Raw genomic sequence first — 18,429 nt, 5'->3', positions numbered from 1 at the left:
CAGACTGGAAAGGGGAGATGCTCAGTGCTACTCCTCCAAAAGAGTTCTCCTTGGCTGCAGAACTACTTGTTTGGTAAAAGCGCCCAGTCACTGGTGGGGGGAATTGCCCACAGTGTCTAAAATGAGTCCTCCAAAGCCATCAAACCTGGTCTGAGCAGCAGATGGAATGAAATAAGTAGGGCCAGAGGGACCCTACTGCACCTCATACATAATACCTCAGCAAAACAGACCGTGCCTCAGCACGAAAAGGAGACACAAGGAGGCACAGCGCTGAGAAAATAGTGACTGCTAGCCACTGAAAGACAAAAGACAGGAAAAAAAAAAAAAAAACATGAATAAAGAAAATGTGTGGCAGCTGTGTGACACTTCTGTGACACAGATGAGAAAAGAAGCATCTGGAGCAAGTGCTGATGCTCTTCCCTGTTTTTCACACTTGGCTCCAGACGAGTCCACCAGCATCCTCAGGGACATTAGTTTCAGACTGGATCACCACATTACTGGATTTCTCTTATTGGGTTGCGAATGGTGAATACTCTTTTGTTTGTCTTCACCACAAGCCATAAAACTGAAAATATGTTTGTCCTTTGCAATGGTGAAGAAAGAGACTGTCAGTAAACATAAGTGTGTATGTTTGGTGCTTGGTATTTGCAGACCAATGTTGTTTGGATAAGGTCATATGTTGTGTTGTGAGTGATGTTTGAACATTATGCTAATACTTCAACAGTTCTTCAGAAGCTGCCACATTTACACAATGCATGTCTTAATGCCTATGGCTAATTCATGAGAGAAAAAAATAACAGTACAAAACCCAACAATAAGATATGAGAGTGCTTTTATTAAGACACCAAGACACAGCTATTCAGATAGTCACAATATCAGTTTCTGCTGAGCATGTAAGGTATCAAACAGAAGCTTTTGCTTTGCATTTCAATCTGAAGACTAGTGCTCAGCTTTTGTAAATAGCATAGCTCCATTGAAATCAATAGGCAAATCTCTAGTCCTGTCACTTTCAGGCAGTTTAGAATTGTAGGTACTGACTAGAAAAATACGTTTAGTAAAATAAATTATCCTTTCATTGTGTGCAGAAGGTAAATGTATATTTGAGAGCAAACAGCAAAAGCAAGGAGATTCATACATAATAAATAGTTAATGGTTGTGCTCATCAAACCTTAAAATTGCAAAGGTAAATTGCAGTTTCATTAATAAATTGTAGCCAAATGATTTTATTTATTTGTTTATTTTTATACCAGGATCTAGGAACTGATATTTCAGCAATGAAAAGACAATGAAATTAACTTATGGATTTTCAAGGTAAAACCTCCAAGATCAGCCACTCTGACATTTTACAAACATAGGCCAAATCCTTTACCCAGTTATCTTAGTACCTAAGAGCAATCGGACTAAGGAGATAGAAAAGCAGATTTCCAATGCTTTCCAACTTGCTTTTTCCAACCCCAGGAAGGAGTCCTACAAGAGCTGCTCACTGTGTGGAGATTTTTGTTCCGGTTTATCCAGCTGAACAGATTGTTGTGGTATCCAGTGGAGCAAGGAAAATAAACCTTTGCTGCTGCAGTAGTGGTAAGGTCTTGCAGCCAGCCGAAATACAGCTCAAATTTATATCTACTGTATTGCAATTGGAGTGCTCTCACTTCAATAGGCAGCACACACTGTATCTCAACTGCACAACCACTCTTGTCTAATTAAACAGATATAAGTAGGTGCCAATTGAGTTATCTGGAAAAACATGAATTGCCAGAGTCAAATTTATTTATTTTTTTCCCACCAAGCCCTTATCAATTAAAGAATTTACAATCAAATCTCAAAACTCATGCTGAAGAACATACTGAGCAGGCTAAGCCACAGATTCATGATGCCTCTTCTTTATTTTGTGGCAAATCAACTACTTGTTCTTCAGCTTCTGTATACTTAAGGCGTTGCACAATTAGGTCTTCAACATTGCTGCAGCTCAAGGTTTCAACCTCACCTTAAGTAAATAGTGAATAACAAAGTAAAAATGAGATCTCTCACAGAGTTTGCTGATTTACTTCCTTGAATATTTATAGAAACACAAAGCTGTGAGTAGTAATGACACAAGTGATACCAAGAGGGGAAAAATGCAGTGTGGCACAGTGCGACAGCCAAATCTTGGAACTTTAATAGAGAACTGTGAAGTCTCTCCTTTTTCCCTTGTATTTTTTTTTTCCATGGACAAACTGCCAAGGAAATTGGTTTCAACCTGGAGCTGCAGTCACAAATAGTTCTTTGGACATTAGGGAAAAGCCAAATTGCTAACAACAACAACAAAAAAAGTAGGGACACAGAAGCCTTTTACTTGTGACATTAATTTGGAAGAGCCAGTGTTGCAACCAGTTGTGACCACCATCATGAAGAGTTATGAAAGCCAAATGCTGAGTAAAGACAAGCTTCAGTTCTCTGTGAAGAGCCACATTCCAACTAGGAAAAAAACAAATAAATCACAATTAAGAGATGTAATGAACTACCTTACAAAGACAGTGAGGTGTGTAGGGAAGGAGAGATGAGTTGTTCTGGCATTTCAAAGGAGCCATTACTTGAGACTTCAACATGAAAATTATATATAAACATTATAAACTTGAAAATATGCCTTATGCTACAACCTCATTGCATAACTCCTAAATTTCCATTAATATCAAATATTGCAATCACTCATGACCAAAAGTGCAGAATGATGAGTGAAGACAAGCCAGTCTTCTCTCTGCAGAGAGACTCAGAGGCTTTATGTATAGGTTTTGATTTAATGGACCTAGATATGCCCTTTGAGCTGGGCTATGGCTCCCTATTGGGACCTGTATCGCTGAAGGCTGCACCAAGACGCCCCGGGTGCTTTCCCTTCGGGCTCCAAACTGGCAGCCCTGCGCAGGTTTCAGGAAGCAATCAGAGCATCATCCTCCCCTACAGAGGTCTCACGGAAGCTGCCCACAGATGACTGCAGAAGGTGACCTTTGTAATATGACATGGGGAAATAGGCTATTCAAGAATTTGCAAGTAGGTGGCTGGGATACCAGCTTCGCTGTTCTTTCCCTGTCGTGTACTTAAGAGTCACTGCACCCAGTGAAGCAAACTGTTATCTGCAAATGCCATCATTCTGAGTCTAGTGAATTCGCTGTGGTCATGGCAGCTGCGTTGTCGTGTGTGAGGCCTCCATCAGGAAAGAGTTACTTGCTACCTGTGGCAACACTGTCAAATAAGCCCTTGCCCAGGAACAAAATGAGATCAGATCCGCAGTAAACATCCTTGAGTTGTGAAGCAATGTTAGGTATTATTTTTCAGGAAGCCAGCTTTCTAACCTCTTTTTCCTGTTCTTAAAGGCACAAAGATACAAACTGTCGTGAGCAGCTAGATTTGACAGAAAAAAAAAAAAAAAGAAAAGAAAAAAAAAGTGCTGAATCCTACAGCATTCTGGAAGTGTTAAGTTTGTAAATTGCAGAGGCAGAACTTGTTGTAGTGGTTACCTCTACTCAGAGAAGTCTTTTGAGACTCTGCAGGCACTTGCAAGCACCATTTATACATTAGCAACAGTTGCCATTATTTATGTCTAATATCCCACCATTTTTTTGAAGAACAGCCCCCTCCAATAAATAAAATAAAACCCAAGCTTTTGCAGAAAGGGATAAGTTCTAAAGCAAATTAGCTTCTGAAGCAGACTTATAAAGAGAGTGGCTAAGTTTCCCTCCTTTATTATACTAATGCATGATTGAAAACTCAAAGTATATTTACTTTTTGTGGATATGGTTATCCACAGGGTTCTTCAAAAGTGGCCAGTCATTTACTATGACTGAGGCTAAAGCCATGAAAGAAGATGAGGAAGAGAAAACTATCCTTCTCCTCCATGTTCTGAAGCATCTGAAAACAGGCGAGAATAACAGGAACTTCATACCGCTATGATTTTCACCCACAAAAAAACAGGACAGAATAACCTTAAGTAGAGGATGCTCATCTGCAATATTTAACCTTTTCAGGAAGATCTAAAGAGCTAAATAAAGTAATTTTTCATGATTCAGTACTTACTGGTAACTTGGAAATCACTAATCATAGAACACTTGGTAGCTGAAGTTGTCAGACTTGATTCTGAAGTTGTATCTTCCCATCTTTCGCTGGTACTGGAAAATGATAAGGCTCACAACTCCCACCACAAAGCCAAACACAGCAATAACAATAAGGATGATGTATCCAACTCCCATCCCAGACTTCTCCTCTGTGTTTGAATCGGATGCTAAAAAAGAAAGAGGTTAAAAACAGAAGCTTTGAAACTCTTGTTGTTTTTTTTCCTGGGGTAAAAAGACAGTGAAGCTGTATAACCTTGCCTACAGATTAACCAACATGTGTGCCAAAGCCCAGAGCTGTGATACGGCATTGATTCAGCCTTCTGGGGAAGGTAATTCTCATTAAAAGGTCTATGAGCCACAGTCCCACATTCATCTATGATTGTTAAAAACTCTTGATTTGCATTTATCTCATGGGTAAACCTTCTTTAAACACAAAACATTTAGGGAAGGATTCTCCATGCGTGCTGAGTCTCTAAACTCCCATTCTAGTTAGCAGAGATCTGGCCAGTGCAGCCAGTGGAGCCACACTGAAGAAGTCACCATGGGCTCAAGTCTGTAGCCTGAGCACAGGCATTTGGTGCCACTTGAGAAGCCCAAGGGTGTCTACAATATCTGCACAGGTCTGGCAGAAATGGCATGGGACCTGCAGGAGACCTGTAGTCTTCTGGAACAGCACCCAGACTTGTGAGGAAGGAGGGAATGTGTCACCATAGGCCATCACAGGGAGCACTAGAAGCCTACATGTGGGCAAGAGTCAAGTCCCTTGTTGCCCTCAGCTCCAGTGACCATCAACAGAACATGTTTGCCTGGTTCATATATAGACACTCCCATGCAGCTGTCCAAATCTGCGAGCAGAATCCCCTCTCACATAACATTACACCTCTATTTCTGTTTGTACATACACTCTCACACTCTAATTCATTCTTTTGATGTACCTACAAAAGCATCTCTTTGCATACATTTACAGGACAGCACTCATATAGCCAAGCAGTTGTGCAGCACCTGAGGTGCACAGAAGACAAGTAACGATGCATACATGCCAGTAATTAGAAACAAGATTTTTGGCCAAATGGCCCTGTCAGCAGCCTTGGAGGCACATGATAGCAGAGCCCAAGCTACATAATGTCCAGGGATCATTCCAAGACAGGTCAAGACAGTGTTACACAATATATTTACGCCTATTTTGAATTTTGGTATCAAAAAAAGGAATTAAAAAAGAAGATGCACAATCAAATGATACCTCGTAGCCCAACACAGACGGGACAGGACTTCCTGAATGTAATGTATCAATGGCCTTTCCTATAGCATGTGGCAAGCAGTATAGGTAGAGCCATTAGGACTTTTCCATGTTTTACTGGAGCAGCTTACCTGACATAACAATTCACATTGTCCCCTTCAGCACAGAGCTGGATATCACTGCCTATGTCTACCCACACTTAAAATGCAATGTGAATATCCAAAATGGAAAAAAGAAAGACTACATTTTGTAGCACCACACAGCTACAGCTTTGCTGTATTGCTGTCGTGCAACCCAAACAAAGCTCCCCTCACCAGATTTTCTTTCGTGTGATGGTCATTTTTCAGCATTAGAAATGCATCAGGGTCTCCAGGGCAAAAGGGAGTGAGACCTACTTGGTGCAAGTGTTGTACAAAGAAAGCTGTATTCATCTCTAAGTTTCAAAAAAAGAATTAAACCAGAAATGAACACTGAAGGCCTATTCTAACAGACTAATACTAACACATAAGGGAAGGAAAGTACAATATGCTGAGCCAGAGCCTGTTTCAAGTTCCAAAAGAACATTGTGGCCATTACAGTAGAGGGGAAAAAATACCCCAGATCCATTATCAATCCATCACTAACCTATCTCCACAGACAGAAAAGCTTAAGTGACTGGCAAAACAGGCAACCAGCAAGAGGAAAGAGGGTGAGTTCTGTCTACTGACAGTAGCCATGTGTTAAAACTGTGGTGTTGCTGTGTACAAATACTCTCAATGAGTGTTTTATGATAATAAAATATGAATGCAAAGGGCTGGAGGAGGCCAAATGAACGAAAACATTAGCTGCAGCAGTAGTGCTTGAAAACATCACTTGGGGTAAGTGCAGAAGAGGCAGAAGCATAACAAATTAGACCTTGCTTGTACGCAGAGCTGGTGTTGGCCCTCTATTAACCTGTACTGCACCGCTCTGCCAGATTAACCAAGGTGCTGTGTATCAGCTAGGCTCTGCCACCTTCTCTCACAGTAATAACGAAATCAATTCCAGGGAGTCTGAGGAAACATGGCAATGCAATCTCTTATCTCTTCTGATTTTGGACTTCAGACCTCATAATAACCATGGTCTAAGAACAGTGTAAAGCAAACCAGAAAAACTGATTGCAATCTAAGAGATGAAAGCCACTTCTGCACTTTTCAATTGTAATTACTGCTTGATTTTGTGGCTGTTGCACTTGCTACCCTGTGCAAACAGCTACGCTTTTTTCCTCTCCCTTTCATCCCCTTGACAATCTGATAGTCACTTCATCAAGGAGGGCACACACTTTTCCACGCTGTTCAATGAGAACTCCTGCTCCTTGGAAAAATACACAGAGTTTTGTTTCAACAGGCTTTCAGGTTCCTGTGCCAGTGATAAAGAACCTTAAAATGGTGATTACTCCGTGCGCCCTTTTTACAGGCATCTATCTGTAACTCACCAGCAGATTTACACAGAGGTCCCCAGGATGTTCTGTGGGTAGCGATGATTTCACCGGTTTTCAGGGATCGAGTCGCGTGGCATCTCTGCAACAACCAATTCAGACTCCATGTCACATGGCTGACTAATTAATGATACAAAGCCTTCTGATGAGAATGGGAAAGCCCAGTGCTGTTCTGACCCACTGAGGTTTTTGTTTCTTGATATTATGTCTTTGTTTCACTGAAAAGAGCACCCAATGAAAGTTCAAAAGAAATGGCAATTTGGGCAATCTATTTGGAAACACTGGAAAACACTGCTGCGAGCAGACATTTCATATAGAAAACCTCTTTCTTTTCATTAACTCTCCATTTGTTTTGGAGATAGCTTAAAGGTTGGATTAGATGATCTTCCAGGTCTTTTCCAACCTAAATGACCCTATGGTTATGGGAGAATAAACTTCTCGCTATTTCTATATGCCAGGGTTTTACAAACATTTTTGTTTGGATGCTTCTATTGCCCATGGCAGGCACAGAAGATTCTACAACCAGCACCAGGATCAGCAACACTCACCCCCTGCCAAATTGTGTCCTTTGAAGGCAACACACACAACTCTTCAGAAATATGTGCACTACTCATCTGGGAACTACTGGTTTGAAAGCCCTGCCCCGTGAAAGGCTGGGGATGAGCTAGCTGCTTTAGCTCTGCATGAATGACATTTGCACAATACAGAGCACATTCATCTTCTGGACACTTCCTTGGTAGTGCTGTTCGGTTTGTTTTCTACCCTTTTTCCATAAGTAGCTTATTCAGAAGACACTGTGATTCTCCTGGAGGTGCACACAATAGCAGAAAAACTTCAGTACCATACTATAATCAGAAAAAGAAAGCAGGGAAGTGCTAGAGTGTCTTAGTGGTTTGGCTACAGAACACCTCACCAGCATTACCAGCCTGATTACACTGAGACCTCTACAGTCCCCGTTCAGCAACAGTGTCTTTAGCCAGGCCAGCCTCTGAAAAATACACATGTAGCTGCAACTTTTTGGCCTGCCCTTGAATAGCTTTCCCAGTACTTGTCTTCTCCATGTAATGTTTTAATCTATACCTAAGATACTGAATACGCTAACTTTTCAAAAGGGGTAAATTTTGTACAGGAGACAGAACAATATATTTCTTTTTTTTTTTTTTTTCAAATATATATGAATAATATAGAATATATGAAGGAATGGGACCTCACTAATTCCAGAATCACAGAATAGTCTAGGCTGGAAGAGACCTCCAAGATCACCGAGTCCAACCTCTGACGTAATGCTAACAAGTCCTCCACTAAACCATATCCCTAAGCTCTACATCTAAATGTCTTTTAAAGACCTCCAGGGATGGTGACTCCACCACTTCCCTGGGCAGCCCGTTCCAGTGTCTAACAACCCATTCAGTAAAGAAGTTCTTCCTAATATCCAACCTAAACCTCCCCTGGCGCAACTTTAGCCCATTCCCCCTCGTCCTGTCACCAGGCACGTGGGAGAATAGACCAACCCTCACCTCACTACAGCCTCCCTTCAGGTACCCGTAGAGTGCAATAAGGTCACCCCTGAGCCTCCTCTTCTCCAGGCTAAACAGTCCCAGCTCCCTCAGCCGCTCCTCGTAAGACTTGTTCTCCAATTAACCCTGCTGTGCCTTGTTTACTGCAGATGTCAATCTTCATCAGACCTCTAGGCCTCATCTTGGGCAACACTCACCCCACCACTGACCCCTGTAATGCAGCTCACAGCCAGGCCCTCAGTTAGCTGGATCCTCAACTCTAATCCGTGCAGATACAGCTTGCCCTAGCAGAAAACCTGGCAGCTCCTAGCAAAGCATTTGGTTGATTCCTTGCAGCAGCAACACCAGCTGACACAATCCATGTCCAGCCCATCCCTCTTATTCCCCTGCCTCACACCTACCAACGTGTCTCTCCTCAGCTGTGCAGGACACTACTTGAGCAACCATGCCATGAACTTGGGGAGGGATCCACCTCCTCTATGGGGGCATAGCCTGAGGATTGCTCGTGCACTGGTTTCTAACACACAAAATCAGCTGTGAAACCTGGAGCCATCTTTCCATCTCTCAGTCGTGTTTCCTGTTCCTACCTTTTGTTTATGATGATGATTTTTTCTTCTTTTAATCTGGAGGAAGTTTTGTGCTTTAAGAAAGGAAACAAGCATTTTCTGCTGGCCACTTTGAATCTTTTAGGAAGAGATCGGTTACTTTATAATGAGCTTAAACTGAGTTATTTAGAGCTAGAGGAAAGTGTTAAACAATGGAGAAGCAGCAAGCTGTTAATGAAAACATCCTTGACAGAAAAAAAATCACAGGAAGGCTGGCAGAAGGAGGGGAGAATTCCTGTGTATAGGCTATAAAGAAAAAAAAAAATCAGCAAAAACTGTTTTATTATTATTTTCATTTATTGCCATGGTAGCAACACATTTTTAGATTAAGCAGTGTATATCACTTACTTAGAAATAAAAGAAATGAAAAAAAATGCGTTGGAGCACAGTAGGAAGACAATTAGAAACTGGAGTTTTTATGAGAACAGTGCTTGGTTTCCTACTTAAAAAGCAACAAGGTTTTAAAAAGCCCTGTTAATCTCTATTAGATTCACAGCCCTGGAAATTTAATGCCATGGAGCTTCCTCCCTGGCACCTAAACTCTGACTTGGAAGAGCAAATCTCGAGGGGGAAGAAGAAAGGATAGAAAGACATCCTAAATCAGTTTGGTCAGACTTTCCCACTGAAACTGACAATAAGGGTGGTAGATTTTTCTGTGGTGTGTACATCTGAGTGGCACATTTCTGAACAGCCTTTCTCGTTATAACTTCTGTTCATCAACTTCTGGCCACCCCTAGGCAGAGGTGAAGGTTTCAGTCCTCGCATCACCCAGCTTTCTGATGCCCATTTCTGTGCATGGTCCATGCTTTTTGCTACAAGGATGAGGAACAGGAAGAAAGGGGGATGCTTCCATGTGGCTGTAGGCCTTCCCCATTCCTCCCTGCTCTCAGCAGGAGATGAAGGAGCTATTTGAAACCCTGTTTGGAAACATGACTCCTTCAATTCCACAAAACCACAAAAGGGCTGCATGGCAAAGGAGAGAGAAAAAACACATAGCAAAACCCTTACCGTCCTGCAGGTGCTTCCTGGTGTCTCCATACAAATACGAATTTTGCAGTGTAAGTAAACTACAGAATTGTTGACAAAGGAAAAAATTTTCAGCTTAAACTGTGCTCTGCTTGAATTCCCATTCTCTAGCAGTGTGGTGTACGTATTTGGGATAGGACAGCTGAAAAGGAGGAGAAAAAACACACATATCAGGTAGGGCTATATAAGACATGTTGTGGTTATAGCACTTAACTCAGGTTGTAAGACTCCTTTAAAAAGCCACAGCCACACACTCCATGAAGCAACTCTCCAGCAGTGCAGGGGTGGCAAGGGGCTATTGGCTGCTTTGCTGTCACAGTAAGCAAGTAAAGCAGGAGATATGAGAGGTGGTTGGGGGGTTGCAAAAGAAGGGAAAGAGTGACAGAAAGAAGGATTTAAATTTGGCTTCACCAAACAAAAAGTGAAACTAATAATATATTAAAAGGAATAGCTTTTGTTACTGAGAAAAATTACTATCCTGTGTTTTAAGGTGAAGGGAGAGCATAGGGGACATGGCATCAGTGTAAAATCAGGGATCCAGACAGGAACAAACCTCTTTTACCAGAAGTTGCATTAATACTGTCTGTGAGTCACAACACACAGGAATCAATCAACTTACACCTTCAGTGCGAGAGTTACGTAACCTCTTGATAATATCCAAATCACGGAGAAATGGGTGAAATGCACATTTTTCAAAATTTCTTTCCCTATTGTCCATGAAAACCACCTATTTCTTTTGGTGAAATGTAGAACGCCTTTACAAAACTATGGGGAAGACAACCAAATTCAAGCAGCTACCACATTCCACTTTGAAAACGTTTTCTTTTCGTGCCTACCTTCCTTGTTCAAAGAAGGTGTGGCCAGTGGAAACGGTAAGGGACAGTGTATATGAATGATGAAAACACACAAAAGGCATTTAAAATATAACACACAGTCAGTACCATTCAAGGTAGGGCACACAGTATTTGCAAGTGGTGTTTGCTGTACCTGTTGTTGATAAAAGTAAATGAGAGGGGATCCACTGAATTATTAGTCGGAGTTGCCCAGCAGTCAGTGAGGACCACCTTCAGCTTGCTGTCTGCTCTTTGGATCCCCACTTCAATCAGTATGTCATCACTGGCAGAGACACTGAAGTTTTTTGGTATTGGGGAGTTTCCAATAAACAACTGCATTTCTGTTCTGAAGTGTCCAGATCCGTGTAAATCCTCGAAAATGGTGTAAACTCTGAAAGAGGAAGTAACCACTTTTAAAGACCACAAGTTGGAGTGTTTCTGTAAGTCATAAAACGGTGCCTGCTTCTCCACCTCTTGTGCATATAAGTAGTGAAGGATGCCCAAGAAGCTAGAAAAGTGTTCAAGAGAAAAGGGTGAAAATGCATCAAGTTCTCTCTTTAAGGAAAAGGAACAAATATGAACAGTAAGTGAGAGAGATGAGAAGATTAGGGGTCAAAACTTGCTATCCTCAGCAGCAAACCTAGCACCTACATAGCAGTCTGTATGCCTGCCTCAGCTGAAGAGACATCGTTGTTATATTTCAAAAGCAGGTGAATACTCTTATTGCTAAATGTGGTTGCCCAGGAAGGCAAAGAGCAGGAATCCTGCCTCCCAGGGCTGCACCGGTAGCTCCCAAAGCTTTGTTTTCACCCATGGTTTAGCTGGGCAATGGCCAAGCTGGGTGGCTGTTGGACATGTTGCCACCTTAGATGAAGCAAGACTGAAGCACATAAGCAGGGATCACCTGAGGAGGGCGGACTATTGAGCACAGCAAGTGCTGTCAGTGGATCCAGCTAAGACCCCTTTCATAGATGGGGGATGGATGGGGGATCTCTCCCATGCATCTGCACTGAGTGATAGACCAGCATTTCAAAGCCGAGGGAGATGTTCCTTACCCCTCTGCAGTGTATCCAGAGGAAGTCAAGAGATTGTTCTGAAACACACAGTGAATGGGACTGGCAACTTTTAAGTGGTGGATTACTCCCTGAGCAGAAGCGTCATTCCGGAGTATGGTTTTCACTATGGTATTACTTTCGTTCTGGAACACAGAAAGAAGAAAGCACAACTTGTGAACACCACTGCTTCCAGGGGTATAGCCGAGCTACAGGCTTAGCAGCTTCAAGGACTTTGGAATTCTCCGTTCTTCAAAGAGATTAAACCTCCAGCGTCTTTGTTGCTGTAGAGCTAGACAATGAAAATCCATCAGCCTTTCTCCTCTTCCTCAGTCTGCAATGATCACTGATCCATGAGGGATTTTCTATACTTTGGCATGTTCTGAGCATAGAGTTTGGTTTGGGATCCATAGAGGCAGCCATCAATTTTTGTCCCCGTTACTGGGAGCAACTGGGCTGTTCTCTAAATATGATGCTCAGATTGCTCTTAATAAAAGAGAAGCTTCTGAGACACCTGCAGGGGGAACCCAGATAAAGCATGGGAACTGGATCTCAGTTGGGAGAGACTCTTGAACTTTCCCACCTGACCCCAGAAATGCCCTTCTCTTTCATGCTTGCCCCCATACCCAAACAGAGGGGTAACTTTCCACTCCCAGGAAGGAGTTTTCTTTTTCTAAAGACATTGGAAACACAAAATATGTTGCCCAACATTTCAGCAACTAATAGACTGTATTTCTAGCTAAGGAACTGTCATTGCCCCTCCATCCCACCCCCCTCCACCTCCCACTCAAGAGAGAAATAAAAATGCTTCATGGCTTCTGCACATTCCCTGTCTCGGACTTACGGTCTCAACTTCAGTGCCACATTCACTCCAGCCAGCCTGCAGCACAGCATGAGTGCCATTGCTGATGCTCACGTTACAGCGAGGCTCCCCCAGGTACAGGGAGGACTCAGGGATGGATTCCTGATCTAAAAATCCCTTCTGGATGGCAAGGACAATCTTCTCGATTTCACAAAACACTTCCACTGCATCTTTAATGGAAATCTCCTGGGCAGGTTTAACAAGGGGAACGGGAGACGCTTGAGGAGGAACATCAGGAGCTGATGCAGGATCCGTGGTGAGAGGAGGCAGCACCACACTGGAGAATTTGGTGTCCTCCAGAGCCTTGGGCTCAGTAGTAGAGAAGTTCAATGAAGCAAGGGAGGAAACATGAGTCGAAGTCTGCAAATACGTTGCAGGTAAAACTGTGGTGGGTACAGGTTTCTTGTCCATCACTGTTGCCTCCTGGTTGGTAGGAAATGCTGAAGAGTGCCAAAAATAAAGGACTGGTGTAATTTACAGATTCAGATTGATTTCATAAGGTAAAAGCAAACACATATGAGGAAATTCAGAGTCTCCTAGTTTCTGTGGGTTTTTATGTTTGGTTTTTGTTTTGGTTTGTCTTGTTTTAACCAGCTCTACCAGCTGTCAAAGCTGTGGCTGTTTCTTTTTTTGTTTGGTTGATTGGTTGGCTGGGGGTTTTGTTTGTTTGTTTGTTTCTGTTTTTGTTCTTTAAGAAAGAAGAGCCCATGAGATATATAAGGCACCATTGAGAAAAGCCTAAGTGCTTTATTTCCTGAGAACTGCAATAATTAATGTGTTTGAGTAAAGCTCGTACGTACAGCTTTTGGATGAGTGCTTGCAGAAGATCCACAACTGCAAGTCGCTGAGCAGTGTCCAGATTTTTTTGCCTAGTATTGTGTGAGATTGCACACTTCTGGCTACGGGATGCAAACAGGAACAGAGTCTGTTAAAAAAACTGGCCCCACTTGTGAGAAGTTGGTATCCAGAATATATGACCCTGAATGCTTTAGAGACACAATTTTGGGGGTGACTTGCAGGACAAACCTTATGTATAAGGCCCGTATTGCACATATGTACCCTGAGAGACACAGCAGGGAGTTGAACAAGTGCTCTGGTAGGAATATTTAATGATTCCAGGAAGAAAGTGAACAGGGGAAATGGTGAAGCAGAGACAGAGATCAATGTGCATGCCAAACATCCTGCTTCCAGCACAGGCTCTGGGGTTACCGTGGCTCATTGACAGTAGAAACAACCTAAGTATCTGACTTAGCACCCAGATAATAAACTCAATTTGCAGTGGAACAGGATGTGTCTCATTGCACACACACACAAAAATAAAAATCTCTTAAGCAGTTTTTAATAGGTTGTACATATAAATAACATTTATTTCCTAAGCAACATATATATATATGTATGTATATATGTGTATATACATGTGTGTGTGGGGGGGTGTATATATACATATATATAAATATATATATATATATATATATTTACACACATGTCCTTCTGGAGCTCCCCACCTTTCAGGAATGCCCCAGACTGAAAAGATGCTGATTTGAATGTAAACTGAAAAAAAAAATCCAGGCTCTTTTCAAGTTGAACTCCTCAAAAAACTCATTGTCACTTTACTAAATGTGTTGGTTAAACAAAACTGAGCAAAGGTTGGAATCAGTTCAGAAATCCTTGTGACTTCAGCCAATGAGTATCTTATCACTGCGGTTACAAAAACAAGTACAAGTACGAATTACGGAAGAAACCTAGAAGAATTTAGAAGCTTAAAGACTCATTACATGTCAGATAACAAATGATTCCAGGAAAGACAGAAGAAACTAGATGAATTGTCTGTTGCGAAACACTCATCTGTAACACTATATTAACTTTTAGTCCCTGAGGCAATACAGAGGTCATACTATCTGTGAGCTTTCTGTGAACTTTTGTTATCTCTGCTATCTCTGCTATCCCCTCTGCCACTTCTAATGGAAATAACTAACATTCCTGATAATCATATCTACTGTTAATGGCACATATGAGAAAACAGAAATATTAAATGATCTTAAAAAGACAGCATTAAATATTAATATAATAACTCTCATGACAGATTATTCAAGTCAGAAATGCTTAAATCCACTGCAAGACTCTTTCCATTAGCATACAACAAACCAAATTCATCCCTCACAAACTTCAAGGCCTGTGGCAAGTGTGACTTTGATCCAATAAAGATAACAATGCTACGAGTTAGGTTAGCCGTTAGATAATAATTAAAAACAATTGCCTTCACAGTTTCTTCCAGGCCTTTCTGGATGCACATCAGCGAATCCATCATTGCAACTGCACTGGTAAAACCCAAGAGTGTTATAACATGATGCATCCGGGGAGCAGTCATCTTCTTCACTCTTGCATTCATCATAATCTGTTGGGTATATTTAAGCAAAACACAAAGGTGGAGAGCATACAAATGAAAATGTGGTGGTTCTGAAACAGGAGCATGATCGTGATATCATCATGATATCTTGGTGGGATTGCACTTCTTAGGTGTGAAACTGTACTGTAGGTGTCAGGTAGCTGCTGGGTCTACAAGAGGTGGGATATTGGAAGCACAGCCTGATTGCATGGACACTGGCAATAACCCTCCAGCAGCAGTGCTGCCAGCGCTGCTTAGCAGATGCTCACTGAGATAGATGTAGGTACCCCACAGAGCTCACATCCTTCTAAACTGACCAACAGCCCAGGGCAACATTTCTATTACCACCACCATCTACCTCCCCCATTCTACCGTCATGAGGAGGTGGTTAATAAATGCCCAGCATGAATGAAGCAGTTTGGAAAGCAGGGGGTCTGTGTGACTAGCCCAAGTTGCAATCTAATTGAAAGAAAAAGTATGCTTTTCTTCCCTTTCTCTTCCTAAGGCCTAATCACTACTGTTCAGATATGAATGTACCACCATCAATGAGATTCAGAAAGCAGCAGTAACCAAGCACCTGCTCTATGGGGACCTATCCCTGAAACAAGCCATCTGTTCTAACACAGCTTCAGGGGCAGGGGCTCCACAAAGCATGAAAATACCACGATTTTACTAATTAACGTAATATGCAACTTTCCACATTCACAACTGTATGGATAACAGGCAAAGAGAACGCACAGGATAGGCCATATACATGCTTCTGATGTCATTTCGCCTGAGATTTTAATTGACAGGTTATAACAATAATATTTGGACAAACTACTCACGTTGAGGATATAGAATTTGGTACTGTTTTCAGAGATGACACATCAATTTGTAGAACAGGATTCAACAGCACTTAGTCAGAAGATTAATTTTGATTGTTACTGACTTAAATCACATATAAAGAAAACAAGGTTTTACAATAAGCCATTGTGCTGATCTTGGTAAACTGTGTACTTTTGTCTGAACTTCCAGCCCACAGGTTTATGAGGGAAACACACACACCCAGTGCAGGAATTCACATTTTCATTTATTTGTTCCTTGGTTTCTACCTCATGCAAAATTATCAGTGCAAAGAAGAGGGTAATGTGTTTTAAAAATAAATTTAAACAGAGCTGGTTATGTCCGTGTACATGGACCCTGTTTCCACTGGTAGATTATAAAACCCTCACATTGTGACCACAGCTTATAATATCTCCGTATCATCTTCTCTATAAAACTATGACTAGCTATAAACAAAAAGACTAGTTGGTTCTGGTCAGGTGTGCCTCACTTCTTATTCTATCTTTTGATGTTCTCTGAAAAAGTGTATTGGATGGATAAGCAGAAGTGATAAAGGAGAGAGAACGGTTTCTCATCCGTGTGTTTTACAGGTGTTTTCACATCAAAAAGTACATAATAATAATAATAGGTTTTATCATCTTTCCAACTGAAGAACTATTGGGATATAGGCTGTTCCTTACCATTTATGGAGAGACTGCTCTTGTCAACTGTGAAATAGGAGCTGTGTTCAAAGGCATCACGAAAAGTGGTGATGATGTAGTAGATATCCACATCTTCCGCAATCAGTAAATGGAAACTTACCACCGTGCTCCCATTAGTAATACCAGTTATCAACACTTTAATCAGACCAGCATCCACCTGCTGAAGGACATCAAGGGGCAGAGATTTGTGTACCTGGAATAAAAACAAAATGCATGTGAAAATGGACAGGTAGAAGCAATTACATTTTCAGCATTGTGCAATGCCCAGAAGATAATATTATGCATTACAATTGCTCTTCGTACTCTGGAGGAAGCAGGAGAAAAATCACTCTTTGTTTATAACATTTCCACTCTACAGCAGCTGAAGGAAATGGTGTATATTTAACTGTGAGCATTAAACAAGATAAGTGATTAAGATACCTCATCTGCCATTTGGCACAGGTCCTCGCAAAGACCTCGGATATCAGCAAGGGAGGGAGGAAACTGCAGGAATCGTAGAATCATAGAATTGTTTAGGTTGGAAAACACCTTCAAGATCATTAAGTCCAACCACCACCTAGCACTACCAAGTCCACCACTAAACCTATTGAGAAATCACTACATTTCACAGTCTGTACACAGCAGCCTTGCAAATCACTTGCAGCCTAAGAGAGAAAACACTGCCTTTGTTGAAGCATGCTGGGCCTTAGTCACGGTAGCCCCAGAAGCAGCCTCCTTGACCCCAGAGAAGAGCAGGACTGTCGGCTTTCGGCACGATGGGAAAACATGGCTCTGCTTGAGGCTTTCAGCTTCTCTGCCTTCACTTCGGACGGAGACACCAGAGAGAGGAACAGACACAGAGATGTGCATTCAACCTCTTCGTTTTCCAGTCTCAGCAACAGGAAGAGTGAGACAAAGCTTTCAAGCCTGGATGAGGCAGGTAGCACAGGCTGTTCTGAGCTGTTGGCATTACCATCGTGCTTAGAAGCCGCCAGCAGAAGTGCAACAGGAGAGTGTCCATGATAAAAGAGGTGCTCTCAGCAACACAAGGACAAACACCACACTGTTCTTGTCATCTTCTCCTGTTCCATCAAGATACAGGGCTCTGGGACACATGCCCCTTTCCCTTTCTGCCATTTTACAACTGTGTGCTGAAAAGCTGGGGGTCATGCCTAAGTTTTCATCTTTTCATGGTTCTTGCCTGAGCTTGTGGACTTTAAATGCAAACACCTTGTGACATCCTCCTAGCCCATCCCCGATTTCACCAGGATTCCCTTCTCATCTTTCTCCTGAAGATTTCATTTTATTGACACTTCTTTTTACCTCAGGTTTGGGATTTTTGTTTGTCTGCTTGTTTGGGGTGTTTTTTGTGGTTGTTGATGATGATGATGTTCGTTTTGTTTCTGTCCTTATCCATATTTTTCCTCAGAAAGCAGGACTCAGAGCTTGACAAGTATCACAGGGACATTCCTTTGTATTCACCACTAGGTGACACTGCAAAACCCTTTATTCTGAAGGTTGCCTGATTTCACTACAAGTACCACACCCTAGGCCGTCAAAATAATGGTTGATGAAGTGAGGCTAGAAAAGACAGGAAAAAAAGACTGAACTTTTCAGAAGGAACTAACTAAATACATAATACCCTTGAGTATGAGGTTTTCTTGCTAGAAAAATAAAATATCTTGCGATCCATAGTTGCATCTGCCATTTCTGTAGCACACAGAGGAAACACCAGCAATGCCAAACCAGAAGAAATAGGTATGCCAGGAGAAGAGCTACAAGAGACGAACATGAGCAGGACTAACACCAGCACCGGGGGAAGGGAATGCCTCTTGGTAAAACAAATGAGAAGCAGATTAAGTATG

The 18,429-nt window shown here is 41.9% G+C and overlaps 1 protein-coding gene across 2 annotated transcripts in view; it reads right to left on the bottom strand.

Annotated features, from left to right (window-relative positions):
* Window positions 1-817: 817 nt before the first annotated feature.
* Window positions 818-18,429, bottom strand: part of UMODL1 (uromodulin like 1) — a 48,103-nt gene continuing 30,491 nt past the window's right edge. For both annotated transcript variants that reach the window (XM_035315867.1, XM_035315869.1), the window contains 9 exons: window positions 16,565-16,778; window positions 14,931-15,068; window positions 12,656-13,113; window positions 11,815-11,957; window positions 10,914-11,150; window positions 9,909-10,068; window positions 6,776-6,860; window positions 4,048-4,252; window positions 818-2,454 (listed from right to left, as the gene is read on the bottom strand). In XM_035315867.1, the coding sequence (XP_035171758.1) occupies window positions 4,065-4,252; window positions 6,776-6,860; window positions 9,909-10,068; window positions 10,914-11,150; window positions 11,815-11,957; window positions 12,656-13,113; window positions 14,931-15,068; window positions 16,565-16,778 (1,623 nt within the window). In that variant the 3' untranslated portion in view covers window positions 818-2,454; window positions 4,048-4,064. The remainder of the gene's footprint in view (window positions 2,455-4,047; window positions 4,253-6,775; window positions 6,861-9,908; window positions 10,069-10,913; window positions 11,151-11,814; window positions 11,958-12,655; window positions 13,114-14,930; window positions 15,069-16,564; window positions 16,779-18,429) is intronic.

This window comes from Oxyura jamaicensis, chromosome 1 (genome assembly GCF_011077185.1).
Source record: "Oxyura jamaicensis isolate SHBP4307 breed ruddy duck chromosome 1, BPBGC_Ojam_1.0, whole genome shotgun sequence".
Classification (NCBI taxonomy): domain Eukaryota; kingdom Metazoa; phylum Chordata; class Aves; order Anseriformes; family Anatidae; genus Oxyura; species Oxyura jamaicensis.
The sequence above is the reverse complement of the archived record's forward strand: the minus strand, read 5'-3'. Positions and strand labels throughout refer to the sequence as shown.